The sequence below is a fragment of the Apodemus sylvaticus genome, chromosome 13, assembly GCF_947179515.1.
Source record: "Apodemus sylvaticus chromosome 13, mApoSyl1.1, whole genome shotgun sequence".
Taxonomy (NCBI): Eukaryota; Metazoa; Chordata; class Mammalia; order Rodentia; family Muridae; genus Apodemus; species Apodemus sylvaticus.
The window spans coordinates 6,091,651-6,111,698 of record NC_067484.1 but is presented as its reverse complement, the minus strand read 5'-3'; the positions used below and the strand labels follow the sequence as shown (position 1 = coordinate 6,111,698).

At 36.7% G+C, this 20,048-nt stretch overlaps 1 protein-coding gene across 1 annotated transcript in view; it reads right to left on the bottom strand.

Annotated features, from left to right (window-relative positions):
• Window positions 1–20,048, bottom strand: part of Dok6 (docking protein 6) — a 564,609-nt gene that overhangs the window by 371,568 nt on the left and 172,993 nt on the right. The window contains exon 2 of the mRNA XM_052155464.1: window positions 18,357–18,464. Coding sequence (XP_052011424.1) covers window positions 18,357–18,464 — 108 coding nt within the window. The remainder of the gene's footprint in view (window positions 1–18,356; window positions 18,465–20,048) is intronic.

Genomic DNA, 20,048 nt, shown 5'->3' with positions numbered 1-20,048 from the left:
GAATACAATCACTGATAAGTGGATTATTAACTAGCCAGAAGCTCTGAATACCCAAGACACAAGTAGCATATCAAATGACTCCCATGAAGAAGTAAGGAGAGGGCCCTGATCCTGGGAAGGCCTGATCCAGCATTGTAGGGGAGTACCAGGACAGAGATAAAGGAGGGAGGTGATTGGAGTATGGGTGTAGAGAAGGCTTATGGGACATATGGGGAGGGGGGAACTGGGAAAGGGGAAAGCATTTTGAAATGTAAACAAAGAATTTAGAAAATAAAAAAAATTATTAAAATATAGTCATAAGTTGCCTTGATAGAAGAAAAAAAGCAGATTACTTACAACTTATATAAAGCTTAGAATGTAGTTCAATGGGAGAACATTTGAGCTTGTAAATGGCCTTGATTAAATCTCTTTTATCAAAATGTATAACCAAAATACTCCAGTATTGTTTTCTAATATAAATCACACTACCATATATTCTAAGTCCATTTTAAATACTTTGTACAAGGAATTTGACCTACATTTGATGTAATGTGAAAGGTTATAGCAAAATCTCCCAGTTAAAAAAGTAATTTAGTTCTCAGGCATATTTGAGCTACACGTATTAATTCTTACTTGAATTTCTTCAAATTTGGGGGAATTTTCACAGGCCTAAATTCAAATACTGAAAAGATAAAAATAAGATCTAAAAGCTTTCTAACATTTTTAGGTCGCACTTTGACAGATCTTTTCTGGTCCCCTCCATCCAAGGGCCTCACTCCTGGTTTCCTCTGCTTAAACTTAGAATTGATCATTCAAATACCTCACACAAATAGCTAATCATACATTGACATTTCCTTTCTTTTCTTTTTCTGCATGTAACTAATTTTCCATATTTATTTTCATTAAGTGTTCCCCAAGTAATAAGCACTTGTAAATAAGATGAAGTCAGTCAATTATAGAGTAAAACTGTTGAGGATAACAGGTGAGATTATCCCGCAGGTGAGGTTATCGAGGACATGTACCATGTCTACACAAAACACGCTTGCTTTTAAGGGTAGTTGTAAATGCAGAAACATTTGTTTTTAACAAGGCAGCTTTCAACTATTTCTTGGACTCTTCAGGTGTTTGCTTTAAATTAAATAAATATACTCCACTAAGGAAAGGTAGTAAAAAGAGACAAAATTTCCAGTACCATGTAATGGGGGTTTAAGTTGAGATTAGGGAAGTAGATGTGGTTCAGTAGCAATACCACTTGGCTGCCATTAAAACAAAAACAAAAACACTCACAGTTCAATACCTAGTAGTTCAACAAGTAGAGATAAAAATGAGAATACTTCTGATACAAACATCATTTTTCTAACATACAACTTCTGTCTCTGAAACTTCAAGCTATATTATCTCCATTCATCTTTATTTTATTGATTTTTTTCTTGTTATGCACAGCACTCATTTTTGTTTCATTAAAGTTTCTTTAAATAACTTCTTTGTCATCTGTTAAGAAAATTAAAGAAAATTTATTAACTGATCTTATGTAAATGGCTCTTGCTCAGTTTTCATCCAGGATAAATTTGTTTTGAATATCTATTGTGACAATTATGTACAGCCACATTCTCAACCCTAATGCATTTTTAATAACATCATTCAGTAGCAAGTGATTTGAAATTCAAATTTCTTTCTACTAAGTTTAAAAGTTTATATCATTTTAAGATAGTTTGATGTAAAATTGATTTATGCACTAAAATCTCTCATACAGGAAACATGTCAAGTGTGTAAATGATACCATTAATACTTGTAACCATATTTCAGACAGGGCATAGAACACGGTTAAAGTTGATTAAAAAAAAAAAAAACTTTTTATCCTTAGCTTATTTTTAGTAGCCCTTAAGCTAGGTAAGAACTATTTTGCTTATTTGATTCATTATCTTAATATCTAGCTATTAAACATAAGTGTGGCTTTAGAGGATGTCAACATAACTAATTCTTATTTTAAAGAACTTATAAATTAATAAATAGAACATATATAAAAATTACAATCCTTTAAAGCTTTTTCAAACCTCTCTATGGATTACATTGCAAAATGTCAAATTCTGTTCAAAGTCTTCATGCTCCTTCTTAATTCTTGGTCATCTTTTAATGTGCCAAGTATTCTTTGAGGGTTTACCAACACTAAACTAATGAAACTCTTTCCTAGTCTAATGGAAATTTAAATTTTATTACTCATATCCATACACTTTCCTCTATCTAATGCATTTTCTCCATATTATTGCTCTGTGAAAACTCTGATATTTAAGGAAGTCCCCACATACTCAGTTTCTCCTTAATAACTTCTATCAGGTGGAAGTGGAATTAACTGGTGTCATCTGTGACTCACCATTTATTATAGTTAACTATTTGTAAACCTTTCCTTCCTAGGTTGCAAAATGTTAGAACAATACTTAGTTACTATGTCCTTCCATTTAAGGTTTATTCCACTACATGTGTGTACATGTGTATCTACTTACATGTGTGTATATGCATGTGCGTTGCTTATTCATGAAATCCACATATACCTGGTGGCCAGAAGTCAACTTTCTTTAGTGTTGTTCTTTTTATTAATTATTTTTATTTTCTATATTCTTTGTTTACATTCCAAATGATTTCCCCTTTTCCAGTTTCCCCCTCCACTATAAGTCCCCTAAGCCCTCTTCCTTCCATCCATTCCCCAATCACCATCCTTCCTCACATTTCTTTGTCCTGATAATCCCCTACAATGATGCATCAAGTCTTTCCAGGACCAGTGCCCTCTCCTTCCTTCTTCTTGGGAATCATTTGGTATGTTAATTGTGTCTTAAGTATTCAGAGCTTCTGGGCTAATATCCACTTATCAGTGACTGCATTCCACGTTAATTCTTTTGTGATTGGGTTACCTCACTTAGGATGATATTTTCCAGTTCCAACCATTTGCCAAAAAATTTCATGAATTCATTATTTTTAATTGTTGAGTAGTATTTCATTGTGTAAATATACCACATTTTCTGTACCCATTATTCCATTGAGTGACATCTGGGTTCTTTTCAGCTTCTGGCTATTATAAACAGGGATGCGATGAATATAGTGGGGCATTGATCCTTATTACAAGCTGGGGAATCCTCTGGGTATATGCCCAAGAGTGGTATAGCCGGATCCTCTGGAAGTGTCATGCCCAGTTTTCTGAAGAATGACCAGACTGATTTGAGAGTGGTTGTACGAACTTGCATTCCCACCAGCAGTGGAGGAGTGTTCCTCTTTCTCCACATCCTCGCCAACACTTGCTCTCTCCTGAGTTTTAAATCTTAGCCATTCTGACTGGTGTAAGATAAAATCTCAAGGTTGTTTTGATTTGAATTTCCTTAATGATTAATGATGTTGAACATTTCTTTAGGTATTTATCAGCCATTCAAAATTCTTCAGATGAAAATTCTTTTTTTTTTTTTACATTTTTTTTCTATATTGATATATTTGTTTTATTTACATTTCAAATGACTTCCCCTTTTCAGGGTCCCCACTCCCCGCAAGTCCTATAAGCCCTCTTCCCACCCCCTGTTCCTCCATCTACCCCTTCCCACTTCCCTGTTCTGGTATTCCCCTATACTGTTGCATTGAGTCTTTCCAGAACCAGGGGCCACTCCTCCATTCTTTTTCAGACATCATTTAATATGTGGATTATGTCTTGGGTATTCAAAGTTTCTAGGCTAATACCACTGATCAGTGAGTGCATACTATGATTGATCTTTTGAGACCGTGTTACCTCACTTAGTATGATGTTGTCCAGCTCCATCCATTTGTCTAAAAATTTCATGAATTCATTGTTTCTAATGGCTGAATAGTACTCCACTGTATAAATATACCACATTTTTTTTGTATCCATTCCTCTGTTGAAGGACATCTAGGTTCTTTCCAGCTTCTGGCTACTACAAATAGGGCTGCTATGAACATAGCGGAGCATGTGTCCTTATTGCATGCTGAAGAATTCTCTGGGTATATGCCCAGGAGTGGTATAGCAGGGTCTTCAAGCAGTGACATGCCCAGTTTTCTGAGGAACCGCCAGGCTGATTTCCAAAGTGGTTGCACCATCTTGCAATCCCGCCAGCAGTGGAGGAGTGTTCCTCTTTCTCCACATCCTTGCCAACACCTGCTGTCTCCTGAGTTTTTGACCTTAGCCATTCTGACTGGTGTGAGGTGAAATCTCAGAGTTGTTTTGATTTGCATTTCCCTAATGATTAATGATGTTGAACATTTCTTAAGCTGCTTCTCAGCCCTCCGAAGTTCTTCATGTGAAAATTCTTTGTTTAGCTCCATACCCCACTTTTTAATGGGGTTATTAGGTTCTCTGGGCTATACCTTCTTGAGTTCTTTGTATATATTAGATATTAGGCCTCTGTCGACTTTAGGGTTGGTGAAGATCCTTTCCCAAGCTGTTGGTTGATGTTTTGTCCTTTTGACAGTGGCCTTTGCCTTACAGAAACTTTGTAGTTTTATGAGGTCCCATTTGTCAATTCTTGATCGCAGAGCGTAAGCTATTGGTGTTCTATTCAGGATATTTTCCCGTGTCCATGTCCTCAAGGGTCTTCCCCAGTTTCTTTTCAATTAGTTTCAGTGTGTCAGGTTTTATGTGGAGGTCCTTGATCCATTTGGAGTTGAGCTTGGTACAAGGAGATAAGAATGGATCGCATTCTTCTGCATGCTGACCTCCAATAGAACCAGCACCATTTGTTAAAAAGACTATCTTTTTTCCACTGGATGCTTTCAGCTCCTTTGTCGAAGATTAATTGACCATAGGTGTGTTGGTTCATTTCTGGGTCTTCAATCCTATTCCATTGATCCGCTTGCCTGACATTGTACCAATACCATGAAGTTTTTATCACTATTGCTCTGTATTAAAGTTTGAGTTCTGGGATACTGATTCCCCCTCAACTTCTTTTACTGTTGAGAATAGTTTCAGCTATCATGGGTTTTTTGTTACTCCAGATGAATTTGAGAATTGCTCTTTCTAGGTCTATGAAGAAATGAGTTGCAATTTTTATGGGGATAACATTAAATCTGTAGATTGCCTTTGGCTAGATGGCCATTTTAACTATATTAATCCTGCCTATCCATGAGCATGGAAGATTTTTCCATTTTCAGAGATCTTCTTCGATTTCCTTCTTCAGAGATCTGAAGCTCTTGTCGTATAGGTCTTTCACTTGTTTGGTTAGTCACTCCAAGATACTTTATGCTGTTTGTGGCTATTGTGAAGGGTGTCATTTCCCGAATTTCTTTCTCGGTCTACTTATCCTTTGAGTATATAAAGGCTACTGATTTGCTTGCTTTGATTTTATAGCCAGCCACTTTGCTGAAGTTATTTATCAGCTGTAGGAGTTCTCTAGTAGAGTTTTGGGGTCACTTAATTATACTATGATATCATCTGCAAATAGTGATACTTTGACTTCTTCCTTTCCAACTTGTATCCCCTTGACCTCCTTATGTTGTCTAATTGCTCTAGCTAGGACTTCAAGAACTATATTGAAAAGATATGTAGAGAGGGGGCAGCCTTGTCTAGTCCCTGATTTTAGTGGGAGTGCTTCAAGTTTCTCTCCATTTAGTTTGATGTTGACTACTGGTTTGCTGTATATTGCTTTTATTATGTTTAGATATGGGCCTTGAATTCCTCTCCTTTCCAAGACATTTAGCATGAAAGGGTGCTGAATTTTGTCAAATGCTTTTTCAGCATCTAATGAAATGATCATGTGCTTTATTTTCTTTGAGTTTGTTTATGTAGTGGATAACATTTATGGATTTCCTTATATTGAACCATCCCTGCATCCCTGAGATGAGGCCTACTTGATCATGGTGGATGATTGTTTGATGTGTTCTTGGATTCAGTGGGCAAGAATTTTATTGAGAATTTTTGCATTGATATTCATAAGGGAAATTGGCCTGAAATTCTCTTTCTTAGTTGGATCTTTGTCTGGCTTTGGTATCAGCATAATAGTGACTTCGAAGAAGGAGTTGGGTAGTGTTCCTTCTGTTTCTATTTGGTGGATTAGTTTGAAGAGTATTGGTGTTAAGTCTTCTTTGAAGGTCTGATAAAATTCTGCACTGAAACCATCTGGTCTTGTGCTTTTTTTGATAGGAAGGCTATCTATGACCCCTTCTATTTCTTTAGGGGTTATGGGTCTGTTTAGATGGTCTATTTGATCCTGGTTTAATTTTAGTAATTGGTATCTGTCTAAGAAAATGTCCATTTCCTCTACATTCTCCAGTTGTCTTGAGTACAGGTTTTTGTAGTAGGATCTGATGATTTTTTGAATTTCCTCAGTTTCTGTTGTAATATCTCCCTTTTCATTTCTAATTTTGTTAATTTGGATACTTTCTCTGTGCCCTTTGGTTAGTCTGGCTAAGGGTTTATCTATCTTGTTGATTTTTTTCAAAGAACCAGCTTTTGGTTTTGTTGATTCTTTGTATGGTTCTCTTGTTTTCTACTTGATTGATTTCGGCCCTGAGTTTGATAATTTCCTGTCTTCTTCTACTCCTGGGTGAATTAGCTTCATTTTGTTCCAGGGCGTTCAGTTGTTCCATTAATCTTCTAGGGTATTCTCTTTCAAATTTCTTTTTGAAGGCACTCAAAGCTATGAGTTTTCCTCTTAGCACTGCTTTCATTGTGTCCCATAGATTTGTGTATGTTGTGTCTTCATTTTCATTAAATTCTAAGAAATATTTGATTTCTTTCTTTATTTCTTCCTTGACCAAGGTATCATTGAGTAGAGTATTGTCCAGTTTCTATGTGTATGTGGGCTTTCTGTTGTTTTTATTGTTATTAAAGACCACTTTTACCCCATAGTGATCTGATAAGAGGCATGGGATCATTTCAATCTTCTTATATTTGTTGAGGTCTCTCTTGTGACCTACTAAATGATCGATTTTGGAGAAGGTACCATGAGGTGCTGAGAAAAAGGTATATTCTTTTGCTTTGGGATGAAAAGTTCTATATATATCTGTTAAGCTTCAATTAATTTCACTGTCTCCCAGTTTAGTTTCTGTTTTCCTGATCGGTCCATTGGTGAGAGTGGAGTGTTGAAGTCACCCACAATTATTGTGTTAGGTGCAATGTGTGCTTTGAACTTTAGTAAAGTTTCTTTTATTAATGAGGGCACCCTTGTATTTGGAGCATAGATGTTCAGGATTGAGAGTTCTTCTTTTTGGATTTTTCCTTTGACCAGCAAGAAGTGACCTTCCATGTCTCTTTTGATGACATTAGGTAGAAAGTCAATTTTATCTGATATTAGAATGGCAACTCCGGCTTGTTTCCTGGGACCATTTGCTTATAGAATTGTCTTCCAGCCTTTTACTCTAAGGTAGTTTTTTTCTTTGACACTGAGGTGTGTTTCCTGTATGCAGACAAATGTAAAGTCCTGTTTACATCTATGTAAAGTCTGTTAGTCTATGTCTTTTTATTGGGGAATTGAGTCCATTGATTTTAAGAGATATTAAGGAGTAGTGGTTATTGCTTCCTATCATTTTTGATTTTAATTTAATACGTGTGTGGTTATCTTCTTTTGGGTTTGATGAAAGAAGCTTAATATCCTGCTTTTTCCAGGGTATAGTTTTCCTCATTGTAATGGTATTTTCCCCCTATTATCCTTTGTAGGGCTGGGTTTGTGGAAAGATATTGTGCAAATTTGGTTTTGTCATGGAATATCTTGGTTTCTCCATCTATAGTAATTGAGAGTTTCGCTGGGTATAGTAGTCTCGGCTGGCATTTGTGTTCTCTTAGAGTCTGCATGAGCTCCGTCCAGTCTCTTCTAGCTTTCTTGGTCTCTGGTGAGAAGTCTGGTGTAATTCTGATAGGTCTTCCTTTATAATGTTACTTGCCCTTTTTCTCCTACTGCCCTAAGTATTCTTTCTTTGTTTAGTACATTTGGAGTTTTGATTATTATGTGACGGGAGGTATTCCTGTTCTGGTCCAGTCTGTTTGGAGTTCCGTAGGCTTCTTGTATATTCATGGGCATCTCTCTCTTTAGGTTAGGGAAGTTTCCTCCCATAATTTTGTTGAAGATATTTGCTGGCTCTTTAAGTTGTAAATCATCACTCTCATCAATGCCTATAATCCTTAGATTTGGCTTTCTCATTGTGTTCTGGATTTCCTGGATGTTTTGGATTACATGCTTTTTGCATTTTGCATTTTCTTTAACTGTTGTGTCCATGGTTTCTATGGTATCTTCGGCATCTGAGATTCTTTCTTCTATCTCTTGTATTTTGTTGTTGATATTTGTGTCTATGGTCCCTGATTTCTTCCCAAGGTTTTCCATCTCCAAAGTTGTCTCCCTTTGTGCTTTCTTAGTTGTTTCTACTTCTGTTTTTAGATACTGGACGTTTTTGCTCAGTTCCGTCATTTGCTTGTTTGTGTTTTTCTCTAATTCTTTAACAGATTTTTGTGTTTCCTCTTTCATGACTTCTGCCTGTTGATCAAACTTCTCCTGTATTTTTTTAAGTGATTTTTGCATTTCCTCCTTATTGGCTACTAACTTCTCACCCATATTGTCCTGAATTTCTTTAAGTGATTTTTGTGTTTCCCTTGTAAGGGCTTCTAGCTTTTGTTCATTTTTCTCCTCAATTTCTTTAAGAGACTTATTTATGTCCTTCATGTGTTCCTCTATCAGCATTCTTACCAGTGCTTTTAAATCCAACTCTTGTTTTTCTGGTGTGTTGGGGTATCCAGGACTTGCTATTGTTGGAGAATTGGGTTCAGATGCTGCCATAATGCCTTGGTTTCTGTTAGTAATTTTCCTACATTTGCCTTTAGCCATCTAGTTCTCCCTGTTATTAGATGGTCTTATTGTCACTGGCTGGTGCTTCTAACTACTGTGGATCTTTAAGGTAATTTCTGCAACACTGGATGACTGGGTTTCCTCTGGCACAGATTACTGATATGCTGCCTTCCTCTTTTGTGCCTTTGGAGCCCTGCTCAGTCTTGCCTCAAGCAATGTTATACTTAGGTTGTCAAGGTCAAACAGGTGTTCTCTGACTGCTCTGTTATGGAGCAAAGATGGTGTGGTGGGGGTCACTCCCTCTGTTGAGTTTCACATAGGACACAGGTCCTGCAATGGACTAGCTTGCAGATGAACTGCCCATGTGCTCAGTTCCTGAGTTCAGGCAGACCCCTGGAGATTTGCACCCTCAGAGATCTAAAGCTCTGGGTGATTTGTACGTAGTGATGCTTTTCTGTCCTGGCAGGGAGTGACTATGGCCACAGGGAATCTCTTCCTCTGCTGCTCTCTAGGAAGGACACAGGTCCCATGCCCAGTGAGCTGGCAGACAAACCAGCTATGTGCTCAGTTCTTTCACTCAGGCAGACCCCTGGTGGTTTGCACCACCAGAGATCTAAAGCTCAGGGTGATACAGTACCTAGTGACTGTTTTCTGTCCCTGCAGGCAGTGAATCGAAAATTCTTTGTTTAGCTCTGTACCCTATTTTTTAATAGGGTTATTTGGCTCTCTTGAGTCTCCTTTTTGAGTTCTTTGTATACATTGGATATTCGCCCTCTGTGGGATATAGGGTTGGTGAAGATCTTTTTCCAATTTTTTGGTTGCCATTTTGTCAGATTGACAGTGTCCTTTGCCTTGTTCTTTAAGAATCCTCCTATCTTCTTTGGGAGAGAATCTACATTGAGGCATGGTAGTCTAGGCAGGCTAGGCAATGAGATCTTGAGATCATTCTATGTTCACCTGTGTATCATGGAAATTACAAGATAGTAAAACCACACTCACTTTTTACTTGGGGTCAGGGAAAAGTTAAGTCTTTATCTGAGTTATGTTCCCAATATTTCCAAACATTCCTAAATACTTTGCAATTTGTATATAGTATCTTATTTTTGCATTACAGGAGGGCTGGAGGTTATTAACCACTGTTGTCTTTTTTGCATTGGTAAAACTATCTGTATCATCTTATGAATGAAATATTGCCTATTTTCACACTAGACAGCATTCTCGCAGGAATACATATTGCATTTAGAGTATGTATTGGCTTCTATAACATAATGTCCATCACATAGAAATTGGGGTTAATCATGGTTTGATGATCAGGTGGGTCCCTGGGTAGTTTCTTCATCACAAAGAAGCAATTTGTTTGAGACAAAAACACATTGCAATTTCCTCATATTACCCTGTGAAAGTACATAGCACAGTAAGGATTCTAGTGAAATGTGCACAGTTCAGGTAATTAAAGGTACCATGATTTTGAGAACTTGATCAACTTATCATATTAGAGTAATAAAAATATCACTATAGACTTATTTTTTTATTTAATATATTTTTTATTTTTCATTTCAAATGATTTCCCCTTTTCTGGCCCCCCACTCACCGAAAGTCACATAAGCCCCCTTTCCTCCCCCTGTTCTCCCACTATAGACTTATAATAAAGTGATTATGAGGAAATGAAAGCTAAGTGAGTATCCAAAAGGAATAAAAGGCAGATATAAATTACCATCCAGTTATTTAATACTATAAGAAGAAAAAAGGATGGCAATGATGTAAGAGTGTGGATGTGAGAGCATTGGGTTTCTGAGCAGCAGCACAAGACTATGCAGTTCAAATTAACCCAAAATGAGCAATTGAACTGCAAACTTAGCCTTGTGAAAATGAAACTTAACATTGCACTGACCTAATTAGGAGCTATGACCTAATTATTCTTCTGATCAACACCAGCCAAAACTCCCCATTTAAGCTTCCAGTCAATCAAAGAAAATGTGCGGTTAAAGTCATGATGAGTATCTTAAATTACTAAGATTGTAGGTCAGCCCTGCGTATGCTATAAAGTATTATAGTAATAAAACCTTGAGTCTTCATAGTTCTGCCATGAGAAAATGGTATTTGCCTTATCACATACTAAGTCTTTAGTAATGGGCTTTTGAAAGCTTGAAGGTACAGTAAGGAAAGTTCATCTATTTATGAAGAATCAAATTCCAGGATGAGGAGTTGGCTCCATCAGTAAAGTGTTTTCCACACAAGCATGCAGATCTGAGTTTGTTTTGTTGTAAAAAAAAAAAACAGAACAAAAATACAACTTAGGAAAGAAAACAGTTTCTTTGGCTTATATATTACTTTCTTTAATGGAAGAAAGTCAGGGCAGGAATTAAGATATGGACCCAGAGGCAGAAACTGAAACAAAGACTAAGGACTGTTGGGGAATGTCTAATAATCCAACATTCCATTCCTAGTGAGTCTTTTCTCCCCACCTGCACCACCCCCATGGTTGTTGCATCTACATATAAGCACTCAGGCATTGCTTCACTGCCATGCGTACCACATCTCACAACATGATATGTGCATGTCCCTTTTATTTCCTCAGGTGAAGTGATGAGATGAAAATTGTACCCAAGCTGTGTGAGGATAAGCCCAGAGTGTTTTATTCTCTGTTCTAACTATCCCTAGGCTAGGCCTGTAAGCATCAACCCTCCATACAATCTAATTATCCAACTTGACTGACTCAATCCAGCTTCTCTTGGTTTCTGGTTAAATTGTTCTAACTGTCCTCATTCTAACTTTGGCCACACATTTTTCTAATCTTCTTGCTTCTTCTAATTTTCTGGCTCATTTGTCTACACCAGTGTCTATGTTGTTTTCTCTGTAACCTGTCTCTGTAAAACTGTCCTGGTAAAACAGCCATACATGCACACCACCCCCATCCACCACATACCATAGCTTTTGAATCTCTCCCTCTCTTCCTCTGCTGTTCTTCTGTGAGTTGGTAATATCCTATAGCTGACTCATTCTGTCAAATCTCTTTCTAATTCATTATTTTCTCTGCCTCTCAATTCTGTATCACTCTCAAACATTGATTACACTTGCTTACAAACTTACTTCATTATTGGGATTAAATGTGTGTCCTAGGGGTATCTGTATTCTACCAGATCATACTGTAATCAATGGTGTGTCTGCATTCCAGTCTGATTATATCTTTCTATATGATCCCTCACCAGAGTACTTATGTTGCTCGATTAAAATTCCTCTTTAAAAATAGTCATGCACTCTAAACTTCTGAAACCATAAGTCTCAATAAACTCTTTCTTCTATAGGTTGCCTTGATCACACTGATTCTTCATGGCATGAGAAAAGTAAATATGGCAATCCCATTATGTAATGTGCTTAGAAATCTTTATCTTCCTCAATAATATAACTTTATGGTGGCCATTTCACCTTTAATTTAAGGATAATAATCTACATATCCAAAATGCATCCATTTAAATAAAGAAATCAATGTTTTTCAATCTGTATAATATTGGAACAATTATCTTAATAAAATAAAATTGTTTCCACATCCCAAATCCCCACCAAAACAGTTCAGGCTCTTATATTCTTTGCAGTCTATCCTATACCCCACTCTTATTCTACCATTTCACAAAGCTGCATAACCAAATAACTTGATACTGTAGATTCATAAGTATACATTATAAGGAGCATTGATTTAGGTCTGACTTCTTTAATTCAACCTAGAAAGTCTGATATTCATTTCATTCTTTGCATGTAAGTAAGATAGTCTTTGGTGTTCCTTTGTAGTATTTCAGAAATTTATGAATTTCATATTTTCCTCTTTAGATTAGTCTCAAATTATTTCAAATATTCATTTCAAATAATATTTCATTATTGCAAATGAAATGAACATTCCTACAGTGTACTTATGAGGAATTGTTTGTGGCTTTTATTGCATAATCTTCTGAAAGTTAGATGGCTGATTACCTGTAACATTTTAGCAAAACTGTGAGATATTGGTTGTACAATTTTATAATTCATTTATTGTAAATCTTAACTGCTCTACAGTTTCACAAATTTTAGTTATTTCCAGAGTTTTTCTTTTGGCTATTTTAATGTTTTGTTGCAAGGTATGTGTGTACAAGTACATAATGTATCCATTTAAAGACTCCATTGCTTATCTTCTTATTTTGTGAGATTTATATAACCTTGGAGGATTTATTGTGCCTGTTTGTAATTGTTTTTTCTTAGTCATTAATTTGTACTTTTAATAAAAAATGGTGATTTGAATGGTATTTTAAATTTTGCTACATTTTAAATTGCATTTTAGAGAATGCTTGTTTTGAGATACTTTGCTTGTAGAAATTTTGCTTATAAAACATATATTCTTTTGCTTAATTCTGTCAATTTTATACTTGTACTCCTTAGCTTAGAACAATGATTGGTCTTGAGTTTATACTGCTTGTATTGTGAGGGAGTGTTAATTTTCTTAACATCCATTTGTTGAAAAAAGTTACCTGTTGCCTTGTGTTTATTGACTAAATTGATCACTTAGTTTTTGATTTGATGCTCACCTGTTTTTTATTAACTCCCATAGATATACACTTACAGCCCTTTGCTCACGTCAGATGGCCATGATTTTTGTAATCTTAGACTGTTTTGAGAACTTCAATAATTTTAACTTTGCTCCTATGTAATATTAAAGCCTGCTTTTGGTTAATTTATGTTAAATACATTTTCAATTTAACTTATTCTGCCAGTTTCTAGAAAAAGAACCTTTTTTTTTCATTAGAATTCTGTGAGCTAGATGTCAAGTTTAAGATGACAACCTAGTAACATCGAGGTGCCACTTGCGCTGCCATTTTATTATATATGTACTTTCCTTTATTCTAAGTTAATTTCCATAATTTTCAGCATGAGGGTCTTTTTATGTGGTTTTATGAATTCACTCATAATTATTTGTTGGCACTATTATTAAACCAGTACTTTTTAACAATACAATTTGACAAGTGTTATCTGCCACTATGTGAAATAATGGAATTTATTTTCATATTAAAATTCTCATGCCTATTGTTCACTGCATTCATTGGTTCTAGCATGTCTAGTTTAATAAGAATTTACAACAAATAGTTATGTTGTCTAAGAATAGAAAGAATTTTTCATTTTCCTCTGGAAGAACCTTATTAGGAACTCTTTTCCAAATTGTTGAAGCTTGTTCTATTGTTGGTATATTGAGAGCTATGCATAATCAATGCATGTTAGTTACAATTTGACAAATGCTTTTTCCTGTATTTCTTTAAACGGTCTGTGATATTTTCACCTTTTATCGCTAATTATTCCATTATGTTTCAAAAAAAAAAAACCCCAATCTGCTAATTTTTTGTAGTAAATTGCATTTTATGGTGACATTGTTTTCATATAATTACAGTTATATTTCTGTTAATAGTTTGCTAAGAAATTTTGAGGTTTACAGAAAATACTGGTAGTTTTCTCTCAAAGTATTTCTCTTGGTTGGCATTTGGGTACTATTGACAAAATTAATTAGAAAAAGAGGCTATCAATTTTGAGGTGGGGCCTGGAAGAGATTTAAGGGAAAGGTAGCCAAGAGGGGCTGGAGGTTGGAAAAGATGTAGTTGAATAGTGAAAGTGATGTTCTATCTCAGTTAACACACATTAAAATAAAAAATAAGTAAATAAAAAGCCAATGATTATAAAAGAAAATAGTTAATAAAGTATAAAATGTAAGAATCTTGTTGGATGATTCAGAAATTTTGTCACTTCATGTCTCTCATTCTGTGGCTCATTCTTAAGCAGGATACTCAAGCCTTAGCTCTGAAGTGGTACACAATGTCCAGAGCTGAACTAGCTCATTGCCACCCATAGCCCTGTGTTGAGCATGTGTGTGTCTTTGAGGGCATCTAATGCCAGCTTTCTCTTTTGAAGTGTGTCTTTCTTACTTTCTGATAGCCTAACATAACCAGATCCAGCTACTTTCTCTTTGCTTTCTAACTTTCCTGTTATAGTCAGACTTCTAGTGCCAGGACCATTATTACCACCCCTTTGACTACCACTGCCCTTAGTGAAAAGAGGGACATTTTGTTCGGACAATTCATTCATTTCTTCTTTCCAATGTGCCTTGGTTCCGAGACCAAGGTTGTATCTAATTAATTTTGTGTTTTGATGCAAAAGTTAGGGATTACTGATGTATGTTGGTAATGAAGGAGAAACAGACATTTGAACACAATAATCATGTGATTAACTATCTTGTTTAAACCATTTCATACATTTCCATCACTTTTGGAGTATTTCAGTTCTTTTTTTGGAAATCTCATTTGTCACAATTTTGTCTCTAAAAGTCTTTTGATCATTTTGCTTATGGAATAATCTACTACATATGTAAGGAACTAGAACCACAAATATAATAAATAAGTAAAACAAAGCATCAACAAGACAAGAGCGAAGAAAGGGGAACTGCTTTATGTGCCTTAAAGGAGATGATCATTTTGCAGTAAATGGTGGAGACATTACTACTACAACATCCATCACTTAAGTGTCATCCTTGGTAAGACATTTACTTGAATTACAAATTATGGGAAGTGCATCGTTATCTAGGTCTCTGAGCTGCTTTATGTGCCTATGAGGTTTATCTGTAGTAAGATTCAAGATTTGGGGAGTATAATGGCTTTGTCTTATGCAACCTTATGTGGCAGCCATGAATAAAGTATTTGTCATAGTGCAGACAACTAACATGTATTTGTATCCAAATTTCCAGTCTACATAAGTAATTGAAATTCTAGAGCAGATGCATCTTTTTATATGAAACACAGCTAAGTTCAAGCATAACACAATATATTGCTAAGAATTTGATTGTTTTATTTGGGAGAAAAATGTACTGGCTAGAGTTTCAGTTAGTGTGCAGCACTGCTGAGCAGGCAGGTTGCACTACTCTCTTTTCTATTGGCTTGATAGAACACCACGACTCTTATAGAAAAAAGAGTTTATTTGGGATTATGAATCCAGAGGGATTAGAGCCTATGGTGATAGAATAAAGACATGATAAAGAGAGATAAATGCTATAAAGTTACATCTTAGTCCGTGTCTGGCAGGGCCTCTCAAGAGACAGTTCTACCGGGCTCCTGTCAGGAAGCACTTCTTAGCATCAGCAATAGTGTCTGGGTTTGGTGTCAGCATATGGGATGGATCCCTAATTGTGGCAGTCTCTGGATGGCCTTTCCTTCAGTTTCTGCTCCACTCTTTGTCCCTGCATTTCCTTTGGACAGGAGAAATTCTATATTAATATTTTTGATGTGGGTGGGTGGCCCCATCCTTCAACTGAGAGCTGTGCCTGCCCACTGGATATGGTCTCTGCAGGTTCTATCTCTTGTTTGTTGCATATTTTGGTTAAAGTCCTCCCTGTTGGATCCTGGGAATCTCTTGGGTCCCTGGCATCTGGAACTTTCTAGTGGCTACTTCAGCTCCCCACCCCCACTGCTATACAACTACTTTCTTTTTTTTAATTGAATATGTTCTTCATTTACATTTCAAATATTATACCCTCTCCTTGTTTTTCCCCTCCCTGAAAACCCCCCAACCCACCCTCCCACCCCCTGCCTCCAAGTACAGGCCCCTCCACCAGACCCACTCCCACCAACTACCCCTGGATTTCCCCATGCTTGGGCATCTATTAATCTTTCATAGGACCAAGGACCTCTCCTCCCACTGATGCCTAACAAGGCATTCCTCTGCAAGACTTTTGACTGGAACCATGTGTACCCCTTGGTTGATTGCTTAGTCCCTGGGAGCCCTGGGGCATCTGGTTGGCTGACATCATCATTCTTCCAATGGGGCTGCAAACCCCATCAGCTCCTCCAGTCTGCCCTCCAGCTCCTCCATTGGGACCTGCACTCAGTCCAATGGTTGGCTGCTAGCATCTGCCTCTGTATCTGTAAGGTTCTGGCAGGGCCCCTCCGGAGACAACAATAACAGACTCCTTTCTGTATGCACTTCCTGTCATCCATAATAGTGTCGGGGTTTGGTGACTGTTTATAGGATGAATCCCCAGGTACTTTCAAATTCCTGACTCTCTGTACTTTCCCCCCATCTTCTCCCATATCTGAAGTGCCCCACTTTCCCCTCCCCCTCCTCACACCCTCCCAGATCTCTCTCTCCTTCTATTTCTCTGAGATTATTCTCATATAGTTGCATGTATACACAGCCAAACATTGGACTGAGTGGGGGGAACCCCCAAGGGAAGTTAGAGTAAGGACTGTAGGAGCTGAAGGGGTTTGCAACCTCATAGGAAGAACAATATCAATCAACCAGAACCCCCCCCCCCACACACACACGCATACACAAACACACAAAGCTCCCAGGAACTAAACCTACAACCAAAAAATACACAGCATGTACCCATGGCTCTAGCTGGATATGTAGCAGAGAAATGCCTCATCTGGCATCACTGGCAGGGGAGTCCCTTGGTCCTGTGGAAGCTTGCTGACCCATGATTGGGGAATTCTTGGCCACTTAGGCAAGAGTAGGTGGGCTGGTGGGGGAGCACCCTCACAGAGGCAGGAGGGAGGGAGGAGGTGGTAGAGGGCTTTTGGACTGGAAACTGAGAAAGGGACTAACATTTGAAATGTAAATAAATAAAATAATCAATAAAAACGAAAAAAAGTTACATCTTGAATTCTAAACAAAAGGCAGAGAAAGTAGCTGGAAATGGCTTTAAACTCTCAAAGCTTGCCTACAGTGACATATCTCTTGTGATATGGCCATGCCACAAGACTCTTTTTAATCCTGTGAAGAAATACCATTACCATGGCAACTCCTATAAAGGGAAACATTTGAGTCTAGTTTATAGTTTAGTCCATTGTCATCATGGTGGGTATCATAGTGACAATAAGGCAAACATGATACTAGAGAAAGATACAAGAGTTTTATATCTAAAGCAGCAGGTTGTAGGAAGAGAGAGAGACAGAGAGAGAGAGAGAGAGGGAGAGAGAGAGAGAGAGAGAGAGAGAGAGAGAGAGACAGAGACAGAGACAGAGACAGAGACAGAAAGAGTTTCCGATACCTAAAAGTTCACTCCCAGTGACACATTTCCTCCAACAAAACCACACCTAATCCAAAAGGGCCACATGTCCTAATCCTTTCAATCCTGGGATTTATGCAGTATCTACCTGTCAGCATATTTGATGATCATTTTTTCTTAATTTGCTGAGTAAACGGCTAATGCTATCTATATTAACAGTGTGTTTAACACTGCTAAAGTTTGTATGATAAATGCTATTTCCTATATACTGCCCATAGTTTAAATCAGAGTAGCAAATGCACAATTAATCTAGAAAGAGGGAAAGTGCCCACTCAGCACCTTAGAAAGGATCAAGTTGAGTTATGAGTCATCTCATTTTGCAAAGTTGCCATAAAAATGAGCCTTTCATTTTGCAGAAATATAGCTGGAATTTACAGCAGATGATTAAGATAAGGAAGAAAAATAACTTTTGCATTTTAGCAAAACAGGAGCATTTTATCTTGGCCATGAATTTTTCTTTCTGTAGATTTCATCCATAAAAGAAATGTCTCCACAGTTGTCAAGTGTTGTTCCCCAGGGAGCTCTCTATGTGTGTGACTTACCTTGTGAAAGTTTCTGAAATAAGCTGCCTTTTCATCTGGAAACTTTTCTAGCCTTCTGGGTCCCTTGCTAGAAGCCTTCTTAAAAACCAACCAGCATCGTCTGAATATCTGAAAGCAAATAAATGAATTCGATTATCCATCACTTCTATGAGTTTACTGGCATTTGGGGTTTTATCTATTCAACTATTCCATTAGGGATGAGCTTCTAAAATTACCTTTACTTCATAGAATGATTTCTTTAAAGGAAAGTATGCGACTAATAGAAATTACAGCACAATTTGAAAACATAATATAGCATGTGAAATTCAATGTGTCAATCTGTTGGAATTAATACTTTTTAGTATAAGTAATCATTTTGCTGTCAATACTGCACACATAATGGCAATTTTAACTTCATTTCCAACTGCTGGGAGCATTTAGTACAGAAATAGATACACACTGTTAGTTTCATAAGGTCTAAGAAAAAATTTCTAATTGTCTTACACAAACTGAGGATTTTCAACAAATAATCACAATGTAACTTAGAAAACAGAAAAAATATAGCTTCATTTTGGGCTCATGTAATTCCCTTGTTTTATAGTAACTAGGATATATTAAATATTTACTATACAAAATACAATATATTTTAAAAGTTTATTTACACATGAATCATACTAGTTACTGCTATAAATAGGTACTACTATTTTCCTATTATGATAAATTTAAGACTGGTAAAATCTTGAGTACATGTATTTCTGATTCTTTGGTTTTAGCTTTTAAAATGATCACTATGTAAGCTTAGTTTGTTGTTTTGGGATCATGTTCTTGTTTATGGAGATAATCAATGCCAATCTTTCCTGTATAATATCACATGTTCTCTGTAGATATATTGAAAACAAAGAAGTAAAAATGCATTTTTTTCTTTTTAGTAATGCATTTCTTTCTTTTTAGTAATTAGCATTTTGGTAATTCAAAATGGCCACTGCTTTTTTTTTTTTTTTTTTTTTTGGTTGTTTTTTGTTTTTTTTTTTCAGACAGGATTTCTCTGTGTAGTCCTGGCTGTCATGGAATTCACTCTGTAGACCAGGCTGGCCTCGAACTCAGAAAGCTGCCTGCCTCTGCCTCCCAAGTGCTGGGATTAAAGGTGTGCACCACCACCACCTGGCTGCCCACCACTTTTTAATTTATAAATTTAGTGTATTATATTCCTGGAGAAATTTGCTCCACCAGCATGAGGAGAGATTTCATCAACGGAAATTTCAGAAATGTTAGTCACCATGTTTATATTCTGTGTCTTTATTCAAAGTACATAGTTGCCACATCCTTTCTCTGCTAGTAGAAGACAGAGTGTAACAGAGTGTAACTCTTTCAAATTATTCCCATGAACATTGGTTCTTACTGAAAGACAGCATTTTCCATGTTAAAAACCACTCTCCAAGCTATCACCAAAGACTTTTCCTGACTAAAAGCATAATAAGTAAAATAACAATGTGAAAGCCCTCCCAGTGCTCCTGCTTCTTAGATCTTCTGCTAGTCTTGAAAAATACATCAAGAGTGATGTTGAGCTCCAAGCACACAATAACATGTCTGCCCATCTCTGCAATTAGATCATTTTTGCCAAAGAGTTAATAGCCATACACCTGCAAATGAGGAACTACTCAATTTTGCTAGACAGATATTTGACACATTGTATTTAGCACATGACATGGCAGT